Source organism: Crocuta crocuta, unplaced genomic scaffold, assembly GCF_008692635.1.
Source record: "Crocuta crocuta isolate KB4526 unplaced genomic scaffold, BGI_CrCroc_1.0 scaffold131, whole genome shotgun sequence".
Classification (NCBI taxonomy): domain Eukaryota; kingdom Metazoa; phylum Chordata; class Mammalia; order Carnivora; family Hyaenidae; genus Crocuta; species Crocuta crocuta.
In genome coordinates this window covers 12206739-12226305 of record NW_027528977.1, presented here as the reverse complement: position 1 = coordinate 12226305, position 19567 = coordinate 12206739, and the positions used below count along the sequence as shown (strand labels likewise).

The window sequence follows — 19567 nt, the reverse complement described above, 5'->3', positions numbered from 1 at the left end:
GGAGCAGTGTTAACAACCAGTTCCAAGTAAAAGGGCTCATATTTCTGATACTACTTCTCTGACTTTTACTCTGTGCCCCTTCTGGGATTTATATAAACGTGTGACCTTCATTTTACAGTTGAAGAAATTGAAGTTCAGAGAGACACAACAGCTTCTGTAAAGTCACTCATCACTCACCTGGTACCTAGATAGGAACACACAGCTTCTGGTTCCTGGTTTCGTAGCTTGGGTGTTTATTATGTGGCATTTAAGAGGAAAACAAACCTAAAAAGAGCTTGAACATTTTTTTTTTTAAAGTATGCTTTTGACAGAGAATAGGCATTCAAGTTCCTTAATTTCTACTTAGGAGACTGGATACAGAACTGAAGATCTGTATTTTATCATTATCTACTCCAAAAGATTCAGATCTCACATCTGCTGGTTTCTTATTGAAGGTTACATTATTGAGGGTAGAGGTCAAAATAGAACCGCTGAGGGAACTTTTCCAAGCAGGCTTATTCTTTTCCCTGATTCTGATTCACCGATTTATCATGAGACTTAAGCGTGCAGATTCTCCAAGTGATTCAGATATACTGCTCTCTTGCCCCACCTTCATCTTCACTCCGTGAACCACTTTGGATATAAAGTCTAAAGCCGTGGGAGGCCATTCATACAACAAATCCATACCAAGAGTCAACTACATGCCAGGCACCCTTTTGGGCTCTTGGGATATACCAGGGAATAAAAACAGAGACTCCTGGCCTCATGCATCCTGTCCTTCAAATAATTAGCAGGTATCTTTGAATAATAGCTTGTTCATTATTTAGTTTTGAAGGCTAGTAAGTAAGAAGAAGCCTGAGTGCCTTGAATATTGATAGGAGAAAATAGAAACCGGGCCTTCTGAGAAATCACAAAAGGTGAAATTACATCAGTGTGAAATTCAAGCACATTCTTCCCTAAGGTTCTATAAAGTCATCAGACTTTATATTAAATAAGTGATTAGAGTTGATGATAGGTATGGATGCAGAAAGCTAACTAATGACTTTGCTGATTGCTTTTGGGGGTTGGACTTCAGTCATCAATTTTAAGAGCGGTGTATCACTCTTCTCTAAAAAAGTTCTCAATCATTTGCCAGCAACTTGGCTTAGGACACCTAGGGATTCCTAAGTTTGTCTTGCTCTTTTATGTTCATGTCAGTACAGAGAGCCATTTCTCAAAATCATTTTTACCTTGGGGGCCAGATCTATCCTTCTTTGTTTATTCACTGGTTCTTTTAAAATGCGCCTCTTGTAACAGGTGCCTTTTTTCATCAACCTTGTGGCAAGGTAGGAGAATTTTCATTGACTGCCTTGCCTTTTTTTCTGGATTACTGAAAACTTTACTACCCGTTGGTCTGTTTTTCCACTTTTCTTTCCACTATATTATCTTTTTTTTTTTTTTTAAACTGGCTTTTGTTCGTTTAAATTTGGATACAAACTCTGCGTAGTTTTTTGAGCTTTAAAAATTGCTATTAATCACTGGTATCATAACATCCTCTTAAGGCAAGTTATCTTGTTGCTCTGTCCTCTAAATGTAGCATCCAGAGTCAGAAGGCCTCTGGCAGGGATAAAAATAGCCTTCCTGCTTGCTGGCTTGCTGTTGGTTTACTGGCAGTAGGAAATCTTTTGAATTCCTTAATTGGGTCAGCTCTTAGCTAGTTTCTGTCCAGACATCCCCTTCTGCCTGAAATTCTTAGATGCTTTTTATTGGAGCTTGCAACTTTGTACCTGCCCTGAGTTACAGTCAAAGCCATCCTTCTTGTATATGAAACCTTCTGTAATCTAGGGAAACTCACCCATTGACTTTCCTTATCTTCTGGATAAATGCTACTGTTTCGCCACTAATACAATCTCTTATCACAATTGAAAAAAATTTGAGGCATCGGTACAAAAGGAAGACCTCCTTGGGTTTTTTTTTTAAGAGGAACATTTTTCAGTTGAATTTTCAGTTTTCGTTTCCCAAAATACTTCTGCTACTATGATAGTCTGGCTATTATATAAAAGTAAGGAGTTTGATTTTATCCACCCCCCGCCCCCCCCCTGCAAAGAATTCCATCCGTTTGTAACCAACAACACCAGCAAGCGCTCATTTCTCTGAAGCCGAAAAATCCCCCAGATGGCCACTCCCTTCTCCAAGTTTTCAGTTTGGATTTTATTTGGCTAAAGCAGATCCTTCCTTTCTTTCATAAGTGGAAGACGATTGGTTATCTCTGGCTTGTAGTCTCAGAGGGGAAAAGATTTAATGTTAACAGAGCACCTGTTCTGTGCCGGGGACTTTTCTGAGCATTCCATGAAAATCGTGTCGTGGATTTCTCAACAACAGCCTTGCCAAGTAAATGGAAATACTTGTTTTACCTAGGTTCCTAAAAGCTAAGTAATGTGACCTAGCTCACAAGATGCAATTGGGCTGTCGCTACCCTTTCCACTGCGTGCTCTGTGGCAGAGACCACCAATTGATGGTGTTGCTTCATTTGCATCAGCTATTTATGGAGCATCTTTGCTCCAAGCTCTGGGAGGCAAGACCCCAAAATTTGTCCTTAAAGATTTTGTTGCCTTAGAGAAAGAGGTTAGAAATAGTTAAGTCAAATATAGTGTCCAGGGTGTTGTATGGAGTGCATGAGGTTGTCTGAACCAGAGAGCCAGTGAGTGGTTTGGGCAGCCAGAGAGGGCTTCCCATAGGATACGAGGCCTTAGAAGCCATTTGAGCAAAAGGGTGGTGGCTTGAGTGGTGAGACACTGGGAGCAGAGAGAGGAGGGCATTCCAGGCGGAGGGTGGAACCCAGAAGTAAAAGTTAATGGGCCAGTCGCTCTGAATGTGTGGAGTAGTTAATGTGGGAAGGGAAGTGGCAGCATGGAGGGATGAACCTGGAGAGATAGGCAATAGCAGTCAAGAATTTTTAATAAGCCCGGGCTTTTAAAGTGAAAGCCAGGTCTTTCTCAAAGAGGGGTTTTGTTTAGCCTGAAATGTATAGGTGTGATTTAAATGTCTCTCTTTGGATGGGCGAGGGGCAAGATTCTCCAGCTGACGTCAGTCCCAGCCCGTTCCTCCTTTGGGATTTTGCACGGAGACATCTCTACTGGAGGCTGGTTGGATCACAAATAGATTAGGAAAGTACTGATTTTGATTTGGGGAATGATTTTTTAGGTCAGCGGAATGCATTAGTAAAAATAATGGTATGATTAAGTGATAGAACATATTGAGCACATTTTGCTAGTTCATGCTGGTATGTGTTCTGCATCCGTATGAGTATAAATTTGGGGTTCGGAAACGGAATTGATTGTATATTTGTTGAGCCTTGCTTCGTGTTGTCTGGGTCCCCACAGCGCCACCTTGCTGCAAGTCTCAGGCAGTGTTGGTAAAAACAGCAGATGCAGAAAGGCAGGTGGAGCGGCACCCCATTTAAAAACTTATTTGTGGCAGTAGAGCTTTGACCTGCTTAAATGTGAGCTAAAGAAAATTCGCAGGAGCGGCAGCAGGAGGAGCACTCCAGTTGGACAACAAGTGTACACGTATGTTTATATATGTATGTTGGTGCTGTGTGTATAAATCTTTAGTCTGCCTTAGAAAGGGCCTTAGCCTGGGGCGCCTGGGTGGCTTAGTCGGTTAAGCGTCCGACTTTCGCTTAGGTCATGATCTCGCGGTTCGTGGGTTTGAGCCCCGCATCGGGCTCTGTGCTGACTGCCAGCTCAGAGCCTGGAGCCTGTTTCAGTCTGTGACTCTCTCTCTCTCTGACCCTCCCCTGCTCACGCTGTCTCTCTCTCTCTCTCCTAGAAATAAATAAAAACATTTAAAAAATTTAAAAAAAAAAGAAAGGGCCTTAGCCTATCTACTTATCCTTTTCCTGTTAGACATTTGTAATGGCGTCCACTGAAAACCCTTCTCTTTTCCTTGGAGTGTCCAGGGTTTTTCTAGGGTGAGTCAATCAAAAAAATTAACTTAGAATTTTCCATCACTCATTACTCTATATAGGACGGCATGGCTATATTTTGGGCAACCTTGCAATTACCCCGTATTACCATTCCTTAGCCTACACACATCGCCACAGTGCTGGCATGACTGGAAAAGAAGGTTGTAGCATGAAATCTAAGAGCACTGTAGAACATTTGACATTTTGTGCTGTTTGTATATATGAAATAGCATGTATTATCTCATTTCCTGGGGAGTCATCAGTAGCAATAATATCTGGGTTAAGCTTTAGAAAATAACTATTCCTCTAATTTGAACGGATACATACATATATACTCTAATGGATTAGAGTATTTCCTTCTAGTCCTTCCTCCTTTGATCTCATTGATGAGGTTAACTTTAGTTTTCGTCTGGTATGAGAGTACATAGTGTTCTTTTGGGGACTTCTGCCCCCCAGCAGTTCTTATTCTGGTTGGTAAATATTGGTTCTCCAACTTGCAAATGCCTGGCATGGAATTGGCTAGCTGGAGTGCAGATCTTTTCCAAGCCGTAGAATTTGGTAGTGTCATTCCCCAGAGTCTCACACTATATCAGTTGCCTGTATTTGGCTAGGTTGAGTCATATCACCAAATATAGTCTCTGCCTTCTGCATGATGTATGCCAGGCTCCTGGCTCCAAATGCCACAGCTGGTCTCCAGGGACTACTATTTTTCTGTCATAATGTCCCTTAAGATTAGGACTGCTAATCAGGCAGTATTTCTATATATTTATAACATAATCAATATTAAGAGCCTTCAGAGATTGAATTGTATCCACCAGGTTCACTTTGCCTGAAATCCCAGTTTCTCTTTCTCCCTTGAGAAATTCAATTCTAAATGTGCCAAAACCTGGGTTATATTTATAGATAGATGAGTTATCAAAAACCCAAACAAACAAGACCCACAAACACTGGGTTATATTCATATTCACATAGCTCATTTATTTTTATTCTACTTCACTTTATTCTTTGTGAAATGCTGGTATTGTAATTTCAGTGGAATGAACTCATTGAATGCTTACTTACCTGGTACTCAAAACAGGAAACTCAAGGTACTAAGGTGAAACTCTAATTCTTAAAGGGGGCAATTATGATAAAGAGATAAAAAAAAAATAGTAGCCAAGATGATTACCTAAGAAGGTTGGCTGTTGCAACATAGTTAGAAATAAAACTTAGTGAGTTAATCTAAAAAGTGAGTTGCCTTTTTGGGACGGTTGCCCTGGGAAAAGGTGAATCCGAAGAGGAAAAAAAAAAAGACTTGGAATATCCCTTCCCCTGGGAACAAAGGAAGAGGACACTGTCAGACAAGAGAAGGGATTGTCAGTGAGCTAGCTGTGGAACAGAAACACAGAAATGCCTGTATAAATTGGCATCCATAGAACAGAGGGAATATGAGCGCAGAAATGAAGGGTATACAAGGAGAATGAAAAGGCTTCTGGAAGACTTGAATGTCCCAGGGCGCTTAAAATGAGAGTTTGTGGAAAATTTCCAGAAAGGAAGTAATATGTGTTATCCATAATGGATGTCATCAATGGATGACCCTAGATATTTTAACTGTAGAAAGAATTTACAGAAGGGTGGGGCAGGCAATTTAGGGAAGCATTATGAAGTTCTAAAAATAGGTTTTCTTTTAAAACTATCATCGCTTATATTTTTAAAATCAACAGAGAAAACATTACTGATTGGTTAACAAAACGTATTTGTTGCTTGGAGGCCAAAATTGATTCTAACTTGACAGAACTCATATCACAAGACCAGGTTAGAAAATTAAAAACAAGTATCACTTTCAGAGTTAAACTATGAACTTGGCCAATGATTCTTCAGTGCCCTATTGTCTTGGCTGAAGGGTAGAATTACTGCATTCAGAAGTCTGAAGAGCAGGAAAAGTATCTAAGGTCACCTACCTTGGCGGTAAAGGATGGGATCTCTTCAGGAGCTGTGCGTTGAGGCAAACTGTGAGAACTGAGTTAACGGGCATTTTCGTGCCTGTCAAGTTGAAATTTTCTTCTTATCTCTCTCTCCTTAAAAGAGATACCCAAAAGGTGAGTCTCTGATAAGGTGGAGCTGGGGTTTGTTTAAACCAGGCCAGCCAGTTTGGTCATTTGTCTTTTGGATTCTCATTGTTGATTGGCATCAAATGAGAGACATTTAGTTCATATGGAACAGTTTTGGTTTCATTTGGAATGTTAGCATTAAAAAAATAAATAAAATAGAATATCTTCTTAGATGTAAAACATTTCCCCTTAACTTCCTTTAATAGAGTTAAGTACTTTTGTTTCTGTATTGACTTACATCAACTTAAAAAATGTTTTCTGGTAAATGAAAATGGTATGTCTGATAGTTCTTCTGTTAGCTTATTTACTAGAGGATTTTTACAGCAATAAAATTTATACATGTGTTCCATTACAGAAAATCAGCTGCTACTGTGAGTTAACTGATTCACAAACACTACTCACCCGCTCCTAACTTACTTAACAGTGAAGGTCATGTTCTTTTTCCAGCGTCACCAGGCTCGGCTTTAAAAAAAAAAAAAATGCTTGTGACAGATCATATGATCCAGGCTTCTAGTTAAAAGAAGGTTAGCTGGAATTTGCTGGACTTGGATACGTGGCTGTGTATATTAGCATTAAATAATTGAGCCAACTTTCAGGAAGAAATTGAAATATCAAAATTAACTTTTACCTCCTCCCTTCCTGTTTGTATCCCTACCTTCACTCAGAATAGGAACAAACTGAAATTTAAGTGAAGTAACTAACAGCTTAATAATAACAATCCTTGTATTTGGTCTTAAAGTATAGGAAAATTATGAAGTTCAGATTCTGTTTCATATTAGGCTCCCAAGTTTTGGATATGGGTTAATTAAAGCTGTTAGCAAGAGAGTACAATTTTCTTTTTAAATGGCGTGAGGTCATTTCTTTGGAGACTATTTCGAAGAAGCAGAATTTGAAAAATTGAAGGATAGTTGAGGCCTAAAGTTCCTTTCTAAGGAGTTATCAATGTATGGCTGGTGGATGGATAGGACCACATACTAGCTCTGTGTCCCGTAGTGTTCCCTGGAGCTCGATAGAGCCTCCTGGTATCTTGGAAGGCTTGCCTCAGCCTTAAGGCATGGGAGAACCTCTGCTTACCCACATTTCCACAGCTTTGGAGAGTCTGCTGTGATTCTGTGGGATTAGAGTCTAGTCAGCTTCTTCCTAATGAAATGTCTCTAATTAGGAGTCCGTTTTAAATTCTCACACTACTCCCCGATTTACAAAGTGCTGACTGTGGTAGGTAATTAACAGTCACGTTCTCCTATTCATTCTTTAGATGAGCAAGACTTGTAGAGGGTTTCCCACCATGCGGGTACAGGTGGGCATGTAGAATATAGACTGAAAAATATTGCCCTGATGATGTTTATAACTTACAGCATAGAACTAGGCATACGGTATGTACCCAGAAGTAATACGTGGTACTGTTGTGTAGATGCCCCAACTTAATATTTAGAAGCTCTTCTGAAACAGAAATGTAATTCCTCACACATGGAGGGATCCCACTGCTTTATTTGTGGCTACCAATTTGGGATGATATGTCTTCCAAAAATTTTAGTACCAACACAGATGCTCTTTTGATGGACATCTTGGGGGTCCATTTTAGGTTCACAACTAGATTTTGAATCCCCTCAAAATGAGAAGTAAAGCAACCCAGCATTTGTTGAGTACCTATTGTACTCTGGACATTGTGCTATGCGCTTTGATATTTTCTGTCACAACATGTAAGTACGATGAAACGGTTTTCTTTACCTTCTGTGCTTTTTCTCCAAAATGAGAATTTAAACCGATTAGTGTGTCTGTATGTGTAGACGTAAGCTTCGCACTTTTGTCATGAATTATATAGAGATACCTCCCTGCTAATTAAGTACTTTTAAAAAAACAACAAAAAAACTACACACCTGAAAACTTCCATACATATGGGGCAAAAAACACTATCATTATGAGTTTGCATCAGAACATAATGTTACCAAGAAAAGTACTTTGTATGGGAATTTGGGAACTAGAGACCAAATAGTTAAATATGAGGGATATTCTGTTTTCCCACTTTCAAACTTGCCCTATTTGGACGTTTGTGAACATGCTGATTGATATGTCCTCTGACTCATTTGTGTTCATTTAGCACAGCAGTTGTATCCCATAATAAAGCTTTTTAAAGATACCTTACCTATTGAAGCTATTAATTCAGCTTTGTTACAAATACGTTTAAACCATCTATGAAACAAATGAATTTAGTAACGGCCTTCTTTTACCTTCAGGTCGTCTAAACTATTCATATCCAGGATCCGATAGCTCTCTGCTTATTAATGGTAAGTGATAATTGATTTACCCTAGTGAAGTTCACAGAACTGAAACAAGCTAGTCCTAGGTGAGAAAATACAGCAGGTATGCTTTGACAGGTGGAAAAAGTGACGTTAGTTTGTTCTGTAATCGTAATTGCAAGTTGCTATTAATCTAGTAGCTGTGTAATAAATATCTTTCCTCCTCATCGTGGCAGGGGCTTTTTAAACTTTGAGAACCAGCTGATTCTCTGTCTTGAAACTGGTGACAGAATAAATGAGAATCACGTACTGATACATAAAGGATGGTTTAATCTGCCCTTAGATTCTGTAGCGTGACCTTTCAAATGTCAACATAAAAACCATTTCCATGTAGTTAGAAAAATGTTCCAGGAGAAAAGGAGGGTAATCAGAGATCTGAAACCAGAAGCAGCAGCCTGAGACCACAGGGCTTGACATTGTAAAGGACAAGGTCATTTGCTGTCTAATGAGAACAGGAAAAATGAAGTCTTATTGGCCTTTACAGCACGTTTGGTAAATTCTCCTTTCTGGTTCTAAATATTACCCCATTGTGCTATTGTGTTCTCTTCTGTGTGCATATGCTAAAACAGACTAAGTGTCACAAGGAAGGGGCATCTACTCATGGAAGGAATTAAAGAATCAAAACGTGTCTTTTTTATACTACTATCGTTTAATTGGGTAGAATACAAAAGACCTATTTACTTCTTTTCTACTCATTCACTATTGAATATGTACTTTAAATTTGTGTGTTCACAACGCCGCCTTTCTGCCAAAGTCTCACCATTTCTAAGGAGTGTTTCCTGACTAAATCGCCATATTCTCATCATTCCAAAAACGAAATCAAACGAACCAAACAAACAAAACACCGAAACACAACTTTGTACTCCTTTTCTATGGTATATTGTGAACGGAGGGTTAAAAATTATTTTTATGACTGGATCTGCTTTTATGTTTGAAATCCGTATTCTGAAGAACATAGGGTTGTTGCGCCAGGAAAAGTCAAAGGGAAATTTGATTTATGAGAGTGACGATGGGTGCATCCGATCCTCTGGAGACTATCTAGTTTATAAAAGCCTCATTTATCAGACTTTGGTCTCTCCATGCTCCAGCTACCGAAAATAATGCCAGAATATAATACTTCAGCATAAATGTGTGTAGACCGAAAACCAAACCCCGTGGTGAGAATCGCATCAAGATGAGGGGGAATAATATAAGGATAATCATTATAGCAGGACTTTAGCTCTTCCTGTGGAACAAGTTCCAGAGTCTGTGTGTTGGAAATGGCAAGGAACCCAAAGTTTGAGATATTGATGTGTGGTCTTAGGCAGAGTGATCAAGTCTTCTTTGTCTCAGTTTCCTCATGCAGTTGCTAAATTAGACCTGTTGCCTCTAAGGTCCATCTTTGTTGAGATGAGAGGCTCTCATGCGTTTTCCTTAAAGCTAAATTCATTTAAAATTTTTTAGAGTCTATTATTATGGTATTTCTTCCTCCCCCTGACATTAATATACTTTCTTTTATGAATAGATTAGTTTTTGTGACCCCTGCTTGGCAAAGAAAAATAAAGGTAACTTTTCTCCCCAATAATTATATTCTGACATTTTACTGGTCCACAGACTCTAGAAAGGGACTACATGGTGTTTGCTGTTGCATTCTTGGAAATTTTTATTAGAAAGCTATACTGGCTGAGGTTAATATTGCCTCAGACTGAAAGGTAGGAAGATAAAGAACAAAGAAACGTCCAAGAGGGAGAGCTTGTTGATTTCTTAAGCAGGATCCCAGAGTGAGGTTATAACTACCGTAGTCTCAGATCTAGGGTTCATCTCAGGGGGTCCTAGAACTTGATTTTGTCAGATGTGATCAAGTGTCAGTTTTTAACCAGCCGTCTATGACCAGATGCCAATTTATGCATTTTTAATAAGGAATAAAACTAGGTAGACCAGATGCTGGAGTTGGCTTACAGGGCCATTTTCTCCCCACTTGCAAAGTCCAGATGATAGCAGATTACTTTAAAATCGTGAAATACAACAAGGTGGGGATGGAGGGATGTTGAGACAATTTTTTAGTCACCTTAATTGGATGGAGGCATTGCCCATTCTCTTCAGTCAAATTTATGAAGCATCGGGCACCTGGGTGGCTCAGTCGGTTAAGTGTCCTACTTCGGCTCAGGTCATGATCTCACAGTTTGTGGGTTCAAGCCCCACGTCGGGCTCTGTGCTGACAGCTGGCTCAGAGCCTGGAGTCTGTTTCAGAATCTGTGTTTCCCTCTCTCTCTGACCCTCGCCTGCTCATTCTCTCTCTCTCTCTCTCTCTCTCTCTCTCTCTCAAACATTTAAAAAAAACAAAAACAAAAAACAAATTTATGAAGCATCTTCTATGGTGAATTGCTTCTGTATGTAAATTACTCTTATTCATGTGTTGATTTTTAAGTAACTTTGCTGTCAACTTAGCTCATGTTTTGGGGGTACCCCCATCTTGTAAATCTAATGTAAAGCATTAATTGTTCTTAATGAAGATATACTCACAATTACTACCCATTTCACAGAATTGAGATGAAGATGAAATGCATGTAAATCACTTAGCATAATAGCTGGTACACAGTCAAATTAAAATAATTAGAATGGTTAGGAATATTTGTCGCTAGGAATATTAGTGCTAGTATACACATATGTGTTTTGGTTAGGGATAGTAGTGCTAAAAACTTGTAAGGAAAAAACAAAACGAGATTAAGAGGAGTCTAAAAATTGTCTATAGTTGAACATGCTTTCTTTGTCTGATTATTAACATAGGGGCACCTGGGTGGCTCAGTCAGTTAAGCATCTGACTTCAGCTCAGGTCATGATCTTGTGGTTCATGAGTTTGAGTGCCATGTTGGGCTCTGTGCTGACAGCTCTGAGCCTGGAGCCTCCTTCAGATTCTGTGTCTCCCTCTTTCTCTACACCCCCCACCCCCCACCTCTCATGCTCTTTCTCTCTCTCAAAAATTAATAAACAAAAAAATTAAAGTAGATAACATAAAACTTACTATATTCATTTTGAATTACAGTCCCTTCCTATTTTCTATCCATGCAGTCTTTTCTTAAAACTGAAGGTAAGAGCCTCGTACATTGTGCTGCTATATATTCATTATTCAAGTTTAAGACTTTAAGGAACGATAGGAGCTCTTCTTCCCTGTTCACATAAATAATCTGTTCATATTTTAAAACTTTTTAGAAAGGTGATCATATAGTTATTCTACTTTGTCTAACCTTCAGTGTTTCAGAGTTTTTTTCTTCCAAGCCACTGTTGAGTTGAAAGACATTTTTCTTTCATTTGGATAAAAATATGTAAGAACTGTTTACTCTCTTTCTCACATGAACCTATAAATTTAGACTATGATATTTATTGTATAAATTGTTTCAAAAATTTCAAGCAATCTCAAAGTTGGTTTGTTTTTTTTTTTTTGAGAAGAAGTAGGGTTTAAATCCTGAATAAATAAAAAAGAAACAAGATTCAGAATGTCCAGAGTGGTCTACCAGCTTCAGCAGTTCGTATTGGAATAATGTTGGGTTTTGCATGTACAAAGATAAAAAGGGCTTACTCATCTAGTAGATCAGATTGCTTTTTTCCCCCTTGGCCATGCTCAATCATCAGTTTTCATACTACGCAGTGACCTTCATAGACCACTCATGACTTTTAAAAGACACTGCCAGTATAATTCAACAGATAATAATTGATAACCACGCTAAGAATGTTGTAGTGCCCATTCTGGGGAATTATTCAATCTATTGCTATTATCAGTTGTAGAGTTTTTTTTTAAGGGACATTCACGGGGGAAATCCTTGGACTTTAAGCATATAAAACCCCCACACTTCATAGCTACTTTCTGGGTGCCATGTTAGTTTGCTAGAGGTATCTTAACAAGTACCATAGACTGGTGGTTTTTTTTTTTTTTTAATTATAATGTTTTTTTAATTTATTTCTGAGAGAGAGAGAGAGAGCGCGCGCGCGCGTGAGCAGGGGAGGGTCAGAGAGAGAGGGAGACACAGAATCTGAAACAGGCTCCGGGCTCTGAGCTAGCTGACAGCACAGAGCCCGATGCGGGGCTCGAACCCACAAACCATGGGATCATGACCTGAGCTGAAGTCGGACATTCAACTGACTGAGCCACCCAGGCGCCCCTGTAGACTGGTGGCTTAAACAGATTTTTTTTTTCCTTGGAGGAAATAAATTCCAGCTTCCAGTGCTGGAGGCTAGAAGTTCAAGATCAAAGTGCTAGGAAGGTGGATTTCTTCTGAGACCTCTCTCCTTGGCTTGTAGATGGCTGTCTTCTCTCTTTGTCCACATGATTTCCCCTCTGTGCATGCATGGTGTCCTAATCTCTTTTTATAAGGGCATCAGTCATTTTGGATTAGGGCTTACTGCAAGGACCTCCTTTAACCTTAAGTACCTCTGTAAAGACCTTGTTGCCAAAGACAGTCCCATGGAAGTTAGGACTTTAGCATATGAATTTTAAAAAAAAAATTTTTTTTTTTAATGTTTTATTTATTTCTAGGAGAGAGAGAGACAGTGCAAGCAGGGGAGGGTCAGAGAGAGAGGGAGACACAGAATCTGAAGCAGGCTCCAGGCTCTGAGCTGGCAGTCAGCACAGAGCCCGACGCGGGGCTCGAACCCACGAACCGCGAGATCATGACCTAAGCGAAAGTCGGACGCTTAACCGACTAAGCCACCCAGGCGCCCCTTTAGCATATGAATTTTAAGAAGGGGATACAATTCATCCCAGAACAGATACCTTTTCCTAGTAAGTTTTATGTAAGAGGAATATAGTTAGAACACCCATTTCCTGGTTATAAAAAGCAAGCCTGAAACTGACTCAGTTTGTCAGCCAAGTAGAAAGCAGTGTTAGGCATGGGCCAGACCTCAGATTCCTCTGGTATGTCTTGGTGTAGCTTTGAGACAGACATCAGATTAAAAGATTAATTTTCCCTCTACCCTTCTTGAGAATTTATTTTGCTTTAGAAAACTAACATACTACTACCACTACTACCACCACCTCTGTATAAAAGTATTTGCGCTTGGAACTTTTTTAAAAAAATGCTCACGAATTTATTTTTGAGAGAGAGAGAGATAGAGAGAGAGAGAGAGTACAAGCGAGGGAGAGAGGGAGACAGGATCCGAAAGTCTGTGTTGAGAGTGCAGAGCCTGATGATGGGGCTTGAACTCATGAACTATGAGGTCATGACTTGAGCTGAAGTCAAACATTTAACTGATTGAGCCACCCAGCTGCCCCTTGTGCTTGATACTTTTTTTCCCCCAACCTCCCATTCCACTGCTTCAGCCCATAGGATTAATTGCTTCAGAAATGAAACTTTGGCACGGAAAGTTCTAGAATAACAGCAAAATGTATTAGATTTATTTTAACAGATCCATGTATGTATTTCCTTCTCTCTGTGGATGTCTTTCACTTGGAAGCATCCACTAACATATTTGTTTGTCCCAGATTAGGAGACTCATAAGAGATCTTTTAAAGGTTAGCATAGAACAACTACTCTTAATTATAGTTCTTTGGAATGAAAGGAGGAAGACTGTTTGCTTAAGGGTTGCGAGGAAGGGGAGGGGTGCGGTGTACACAGAAATCTGTGAAAAGGGAGAGGGTATAATTTACCCAGGAGAAATGTAGATTACAGTCACTTACTGAAAAATGTATATAATATGGTTCTAGATGGTACAGTAAGGAGCATGTTGGAAGATGCCTTCCTGAAAAAGATAATATGAAGACATTGTAAATGCTAAAGTACTCTGCGGTCGTTAGCCTTAGAATAGTAATGAAAAGCTGAGAGTAATTATTGAAGACCAACCTCAGAATAGACACAAGTTTACTTTTGCGGCAGGGAGAAAATTGCTATTTACTGAACATCTGACCAAGTGGTCATCATATATACATAGGGTATCTTTTGTTATTCTCTAATCAGCTGTTGATTTTCATAAAACAAAAAACCTGAGGGTTAGGGATGTAGAGAAACTAGAGTCACATACTTTGCCCTTCTCTAAAAGAGCTCTTTACAGATAATATCTTTGTCTCATCTTATCCGTATCTGGGAATATTATACCAAGTTAGCATAAATACAAGCCAGTGTGACATAGGAAATTCTAACTGTTAAACGTATATTTAAAATTTGTGATGAGGCCATTACATTAGAGGGAGATTTAGAAAATGATTTGAAATGATTCTTTGCATCTTTGTTGAGTTGTATGCGCCAGTCCTTAAGATGATTGCCTGCTTTTTGGTTCTACCATCTTTATTCTTTTTAGCTTCCAGCCTTTGATTTCTATCTTTTTAAATGATTACTAATTTGACTAATTCCCCTACATCTACATTCTTCTTCCTCTTCTTCTTCCTCTTCTTCTTCCTCTTCTTCTTCCTCTTCCTCTTCCTCTTCTTCTTCTTCTTCCTCTTCTTCTTCCTTCTTTCTTCTTTCTTCTTCTTTTTCTGTTTTTAGTCCTACTGGAAAAATCAGTGATTTGATAACATCTTTTAATCTGAGCTCTCCCCTTGTTTTCCCAGATAGAATTCAGAGGACCTGAGGTAGGGTAGAGTTTCCAGAGTGTGATCGATCAGTCTTTCATTGACTACTAGAACATAGTAATATCTCACCCCTTGGGGCCTAAAGTCCTGTTCTTTACTAAGTTGCTTTTCTTTAATATATCATTTGTTTGTTTTTAACGTAAGCACCAAGAAGAAAACCCAAAAGAGTCCGTGAACAAGTATAGTAATGTAGCTCATAAACGTAAATCGTACAGAAAGAGATCAAACAGGAAGTGGAATCTTTCTTTCCCCGTGCCAGTTTTCTCCAAGAACCTAAAGGTTCTTGTGGTTGTTTTTAGAAGAACGATTTATGCATATTCCCACGTACATATTTGTATTTCTTTATTTTTAAATTTACACAGTATGAGCCCTCCAGTACACAGGTAGGGAACTCATGGAAACTGTATCTTAGAGAGTTTAGGGTACCACCAGCACATGAATATGTGCCACTCTTAAAATGGCTACATGCTAGGTATTTACTTTTCATGATTGTTTCACTCTATGGATACTTGTTTCTTTTTGACCATAACAAATGTTACAATAAATGAGGAAAAGGTACTTTATAAGAAACAAATAATATTTTCAGTTTTATAAAGAATATATACAAGATCTTGGGGCGCCTGGGTGGCTTAGTCGGTTAAGCGTCCGACTTTCGCTTAGGTCATGATCTCACGGTTCGTGGGTTCGAGCCCCGCGTCGGGCTTTGTGCTGACAGCCAGCTCAGAGCCTGGAGCCTATTTCAGAGTCTGTATCTCTCTCTCTCTGACCCTTCCCTGCTCACGCTGTCTCTCCCCCGCGTCGGGCTTTGTGCTGACAGCCAGCTCAGAGCCTGGAGCCTATTTCAGAGTCTGTATCTCTCTCTCTGACCCTTCCCTGCTCACGCTGTCTCTCTCTCTCTCTCCTAGAAATAAATAAAAATATTAAAAAAAAAAAAAAAGAATATATACAAGATCTGAGAAGCCTATCTATACCTTGTTTGCCAATCTAGCATCCCAGAGTACTGGAATGTTTTAGTAGAGGGAATTTAATGATGAATATAGGGCATTTGGAAGCAATCGTGTAAAGACATTTTGGAAATAAAGTATTTATCTAATAACAGCATGCATCCAGATGTTTTAAAAATTTATAGCTATGGGGTGCCTGAGTGGCTCAGTCAGTTAAGTGTCCGACTTCAGCTGAAGTCATGATCTCATGGTTCATGAGTTCGAGCCCCGGGTCAGACTCTGTGCTGACAGCTAGCTCAAAGCCTGGAGCCTGCTTCGGATTCTATGTCTCCCTCTCTCTCTGCCCCTCCCCCGCTGGTGCTCTGTCTCTCTCTGTCTCTCAAAAATAAATACACATTAAAAAAAAAATTATAGCTATAATGTTTCCAGTCCATTTAGAGCAGTCTTGAGTCATGTTAGTACTAAATGTGAAATTATTGAGGACTTTATAAGTAAAAACGAAGAAATCATAATAAAAGTAGATAAACATATAAATGGTAGTCATTTTAAATCATATGGGGACTAGAAGATTTGCATGTAACAATAGCATGCATTTTGAAAATCTTTTTAACAGTGTACTCTTTGGTAATTAAAGGAAAAATCTGGGCAGAGTTTATTTCAGCCAACTTAGCTAGAAGTTTTCCAAAGTGTAGATTTCTTTATCCATATTTAAAGTGATTTTTTTTTACCTGCCACTTCCTTGGATGTTTGAGAAATATCAAATATTATGCAATATTTGATAATCATGAGATTGAAAATCGGACATTTTCCTCAGTAAAATGGTGAAGACCTGTGTTTCAAGTATTTCTTCATCATCATCTTAAGCCAAGTATAACTGGAAATAGTTGGGAAACAGATGCTTAGTACATCTTTCATATGTAGGATGAAGTGGCACCATTTACTACTCTGTTAATATCTGGGTTCATAGATATGTGACATAGGTATGTTCATGTCATGGAAAATTCATTGAACTCCGTACTTATGATTTGTGTACTTTATTTTGTCGTGTCAAAATCTACATTAAAAATAAAATAAGCATTCTTCTCTGTGTCCTAGAATATCATTGTTTTTGCTTTTTGGTACTAATTTATGTTAACTTCCCTATCTCACTCATTTGGCAGTTTTTGTGGTTGTAAGCATGGTATGCCTATAACTTATTATTCTTAATGTGGGACATTTCTGAATAGTTTTCAGAGTGTAACCATGAATTCTTGTGTATTAACCAGCTTGAGTTTTGTGGTACAAGATCAAAGTTTGACAGTATACATTTAAAGATTTTGAGATTTGATTTTTGCCTCAAATCATCCATTTCCTCAGACTCCCTGGTCACTGAAGTGGGTATAGGAATAGAATGTTCTTAAATAAGCACCTGTTTTTATGATATCTTTGTCTTTCTAACCGATGTCAGGTTAACTGACACCAAATTTAAGACCTACCAAAATGAAACCCTACCTGAAGGAGATTTTATGTGGTTTTAATCCATTAGTTCAAGGACTTTGGGGAAATCCAGTGTTATCTAGTAGTGGGAGAAAATGTATCTTGTGTGAGACACTTTCATTTTGGAAAATACCCACCAGTACTTCTGAGTTAAAACTCACCTATGACTGAGTTACACATCTCAAGCAGTTATTTAGTGGGCTAAGAATCAAAACCCCGGCCAGTTTGTCTAATGACTTATTAAAGCTACTGCTACAACTCCTAACTCAATAATCTATCCCAGCTTCCTGTGTGAACGCATTTCTCCAGCCAGGTCCTCTCTTGTTCCATACACTTCTGGTTCTGGGCCACTTTTCCTGAATGTGGCAGCACTGCTATTTGCTGCATTACCAGGCCTGCGATGCCCTTTCTCTGTTTTTGTTTTTGTTTTTTGTTTTTTTTCCTTAAGGTCTCAAATGCCATCCCATCTCCTGCTCAAACGCCACACCCCTCTCTCCGACTCTTTAATCAGAGCCAGTTGCTTGTCCTCCTCTGTTCCTGTTGTCCCAGCCACATAACCACTGCTGCAGTAGGCATGCTGCATTATCGTTATTTGCTTATGCGGCCGTCTGGCATTTAAGTTTGCTAGTTCCGTGTAGTCCGGACCATGTGCTATTTATCCGTAGTGTCCAGCAAGATCAGGCACTCAGCAATGTTTGTTGAATTGGTTTGAGGCCTTTGGACAAGCTGGGCTTTTAAGTGCCAGTTTGTTTCAGGGAAGCCATTTTCCCAAAAGTTTCTGGATTTAAAGTTGGTACTGCCATTTTCCTAGTCTCTAGGGAAAGGCATATAAGTAGAGTATACACTTTTCTTCTCTTAGCTGTAACTACTTGGCAATAAAATGCAAGGCCTTTTACTTTTCAGCATTTGGGACACGGTGGAAAATTTGACAAGGGACAAGAGACTTCCCTTGCCTAAAAGGAAGTTTACATATTGTCTAAAGATTTCATTTGTTATGATTTTCTTTCTGAGGGACTAATCAAGCCATCGTGTATAATTGCTGTTGATCCTGTAGTGGTGAAAAAGTCTTAAATTAAATATTGAAATACTTGCTGAATTGCTGGTTAGCAGGGACTTCAGGGACAATGTAAGGCCAGTATGGTAGGAGTTGGTTTCCATCATGTTACATATTACCTAGTTCGGATCCTGGGTGACAGTTATAGCCCAAAACTTCTCTTTCCACAAGTAAAATTCAATACAGCTTTACAGTGTCCTTGAAGAACTGAAAAACAAATCAAAAGGGTGTATTAAATTGACCTCTCACCATCCAGATTCCTTGTTTTTGAGACCTTTACTAGGAAATGAGGAGCATAGCCAACTTTTTTTAGTTTCAAAAGCTGGTAGTTGAAATCACAGTTGATTATTTTGACAATGTTTGAAAGGTTGTTTTTTTGTTTTTTGTTTTTTCTCATTTGACATGCAGCAAGGACATATGGGCGAAGGAGAGGTAACATTATTGTTTCTAACTTTTGAATGTACCAGTTGTATTTGGAGAGGACCCAAGTTTACTCAATTTCTAACCCTTGTGGGGAAGGAGGGGCGTGGGGAATGCAACAGAGCTTTGATCCATACATACTTTGTGTGTCATAGTTAACATTATAGACTTTCTGATTTGAAAGAGTCAGAATGGGAGGATTTGGATTTGAATCAATAATATCCCTGTATTATAAAGTCAACTTATTTATATCTGAAGGCTTATTTTGCTGTTTTCCTCTCTGAAAGGAATTTCTTGGGAGAGAGAGAATTCAGGATCTTTAAAAAGGAAAATATGGGGCGACTAGTCTCAAAATACCTGATTCTATTGGAAGCTCAGTTATACTCGAAGACCTTATGTCTACTTTCCGCTGATTTCAGCATAATACATTTGTTTTACAATGAGATGAGCTGAACAAATGACTCACCCTATAAATTTCGAGCACTAGGGGAAAACGCTCTAGAAATTGTAGAGAATTTAAAAGAACGATTTCCTAGAGGTACCTGAATAAGCCTTATGTTTTCTGCCTGTGATAGCTTTGCCTTTTTACAAGCAAGTAAGTTAGTCACATAGCTCAAGTCTAAAATCTAAGTGACTTTTAAAGATCATTTAGGAAATAACCTCCAAAGTCATTTTTTGCCTTCGTTACATAACTCTTGAGCTGTAGTTCTATGGGATATATTCATAACAAGTACACTGTTATTATTTGTGCTCAGTTAGGAAGGTTGAGAGGGAGACGAGTGTGGCATCAAAGGGACACCGGAACATTTCAGTAAAGGGA

The 19567-nt window shown here is 38.9% G+C and overlaps 1 protein-coding gene across 3 annotated transcripts in view; it reads left to right on the top strand.

The window, feature by feature from the left end:
* The window catches only part of CPEB4 (cytoplasmic polyadenylation element binding protein 4), a 64412-nt gene that overhangs the window by 29296 nt on the left and 15549 nt on the right, over positions 1 to 19567 (top strand). The window contains exons 3-4 of one of the 3 annotated variants that reach the window (XM_077757284.1): positions 8250 to 8300; positions 18736 to 18759. The exons of 1 other annotated variant lie outside the window; for it this stretch is intronic. In XM_077757284.1, the coding sequence (XP_077613410.1) occupies positions 8250 to 8300; positions 18736 to 18759 (75 nt within the window). The remainder of the gene's footprint in view (positions 1 to 8249; positions 8301 to 18735; positions 18760 to 19567) is intronic. One more of the 3 variants, XM_077757285.1, reaches the window with a different exon arrangement.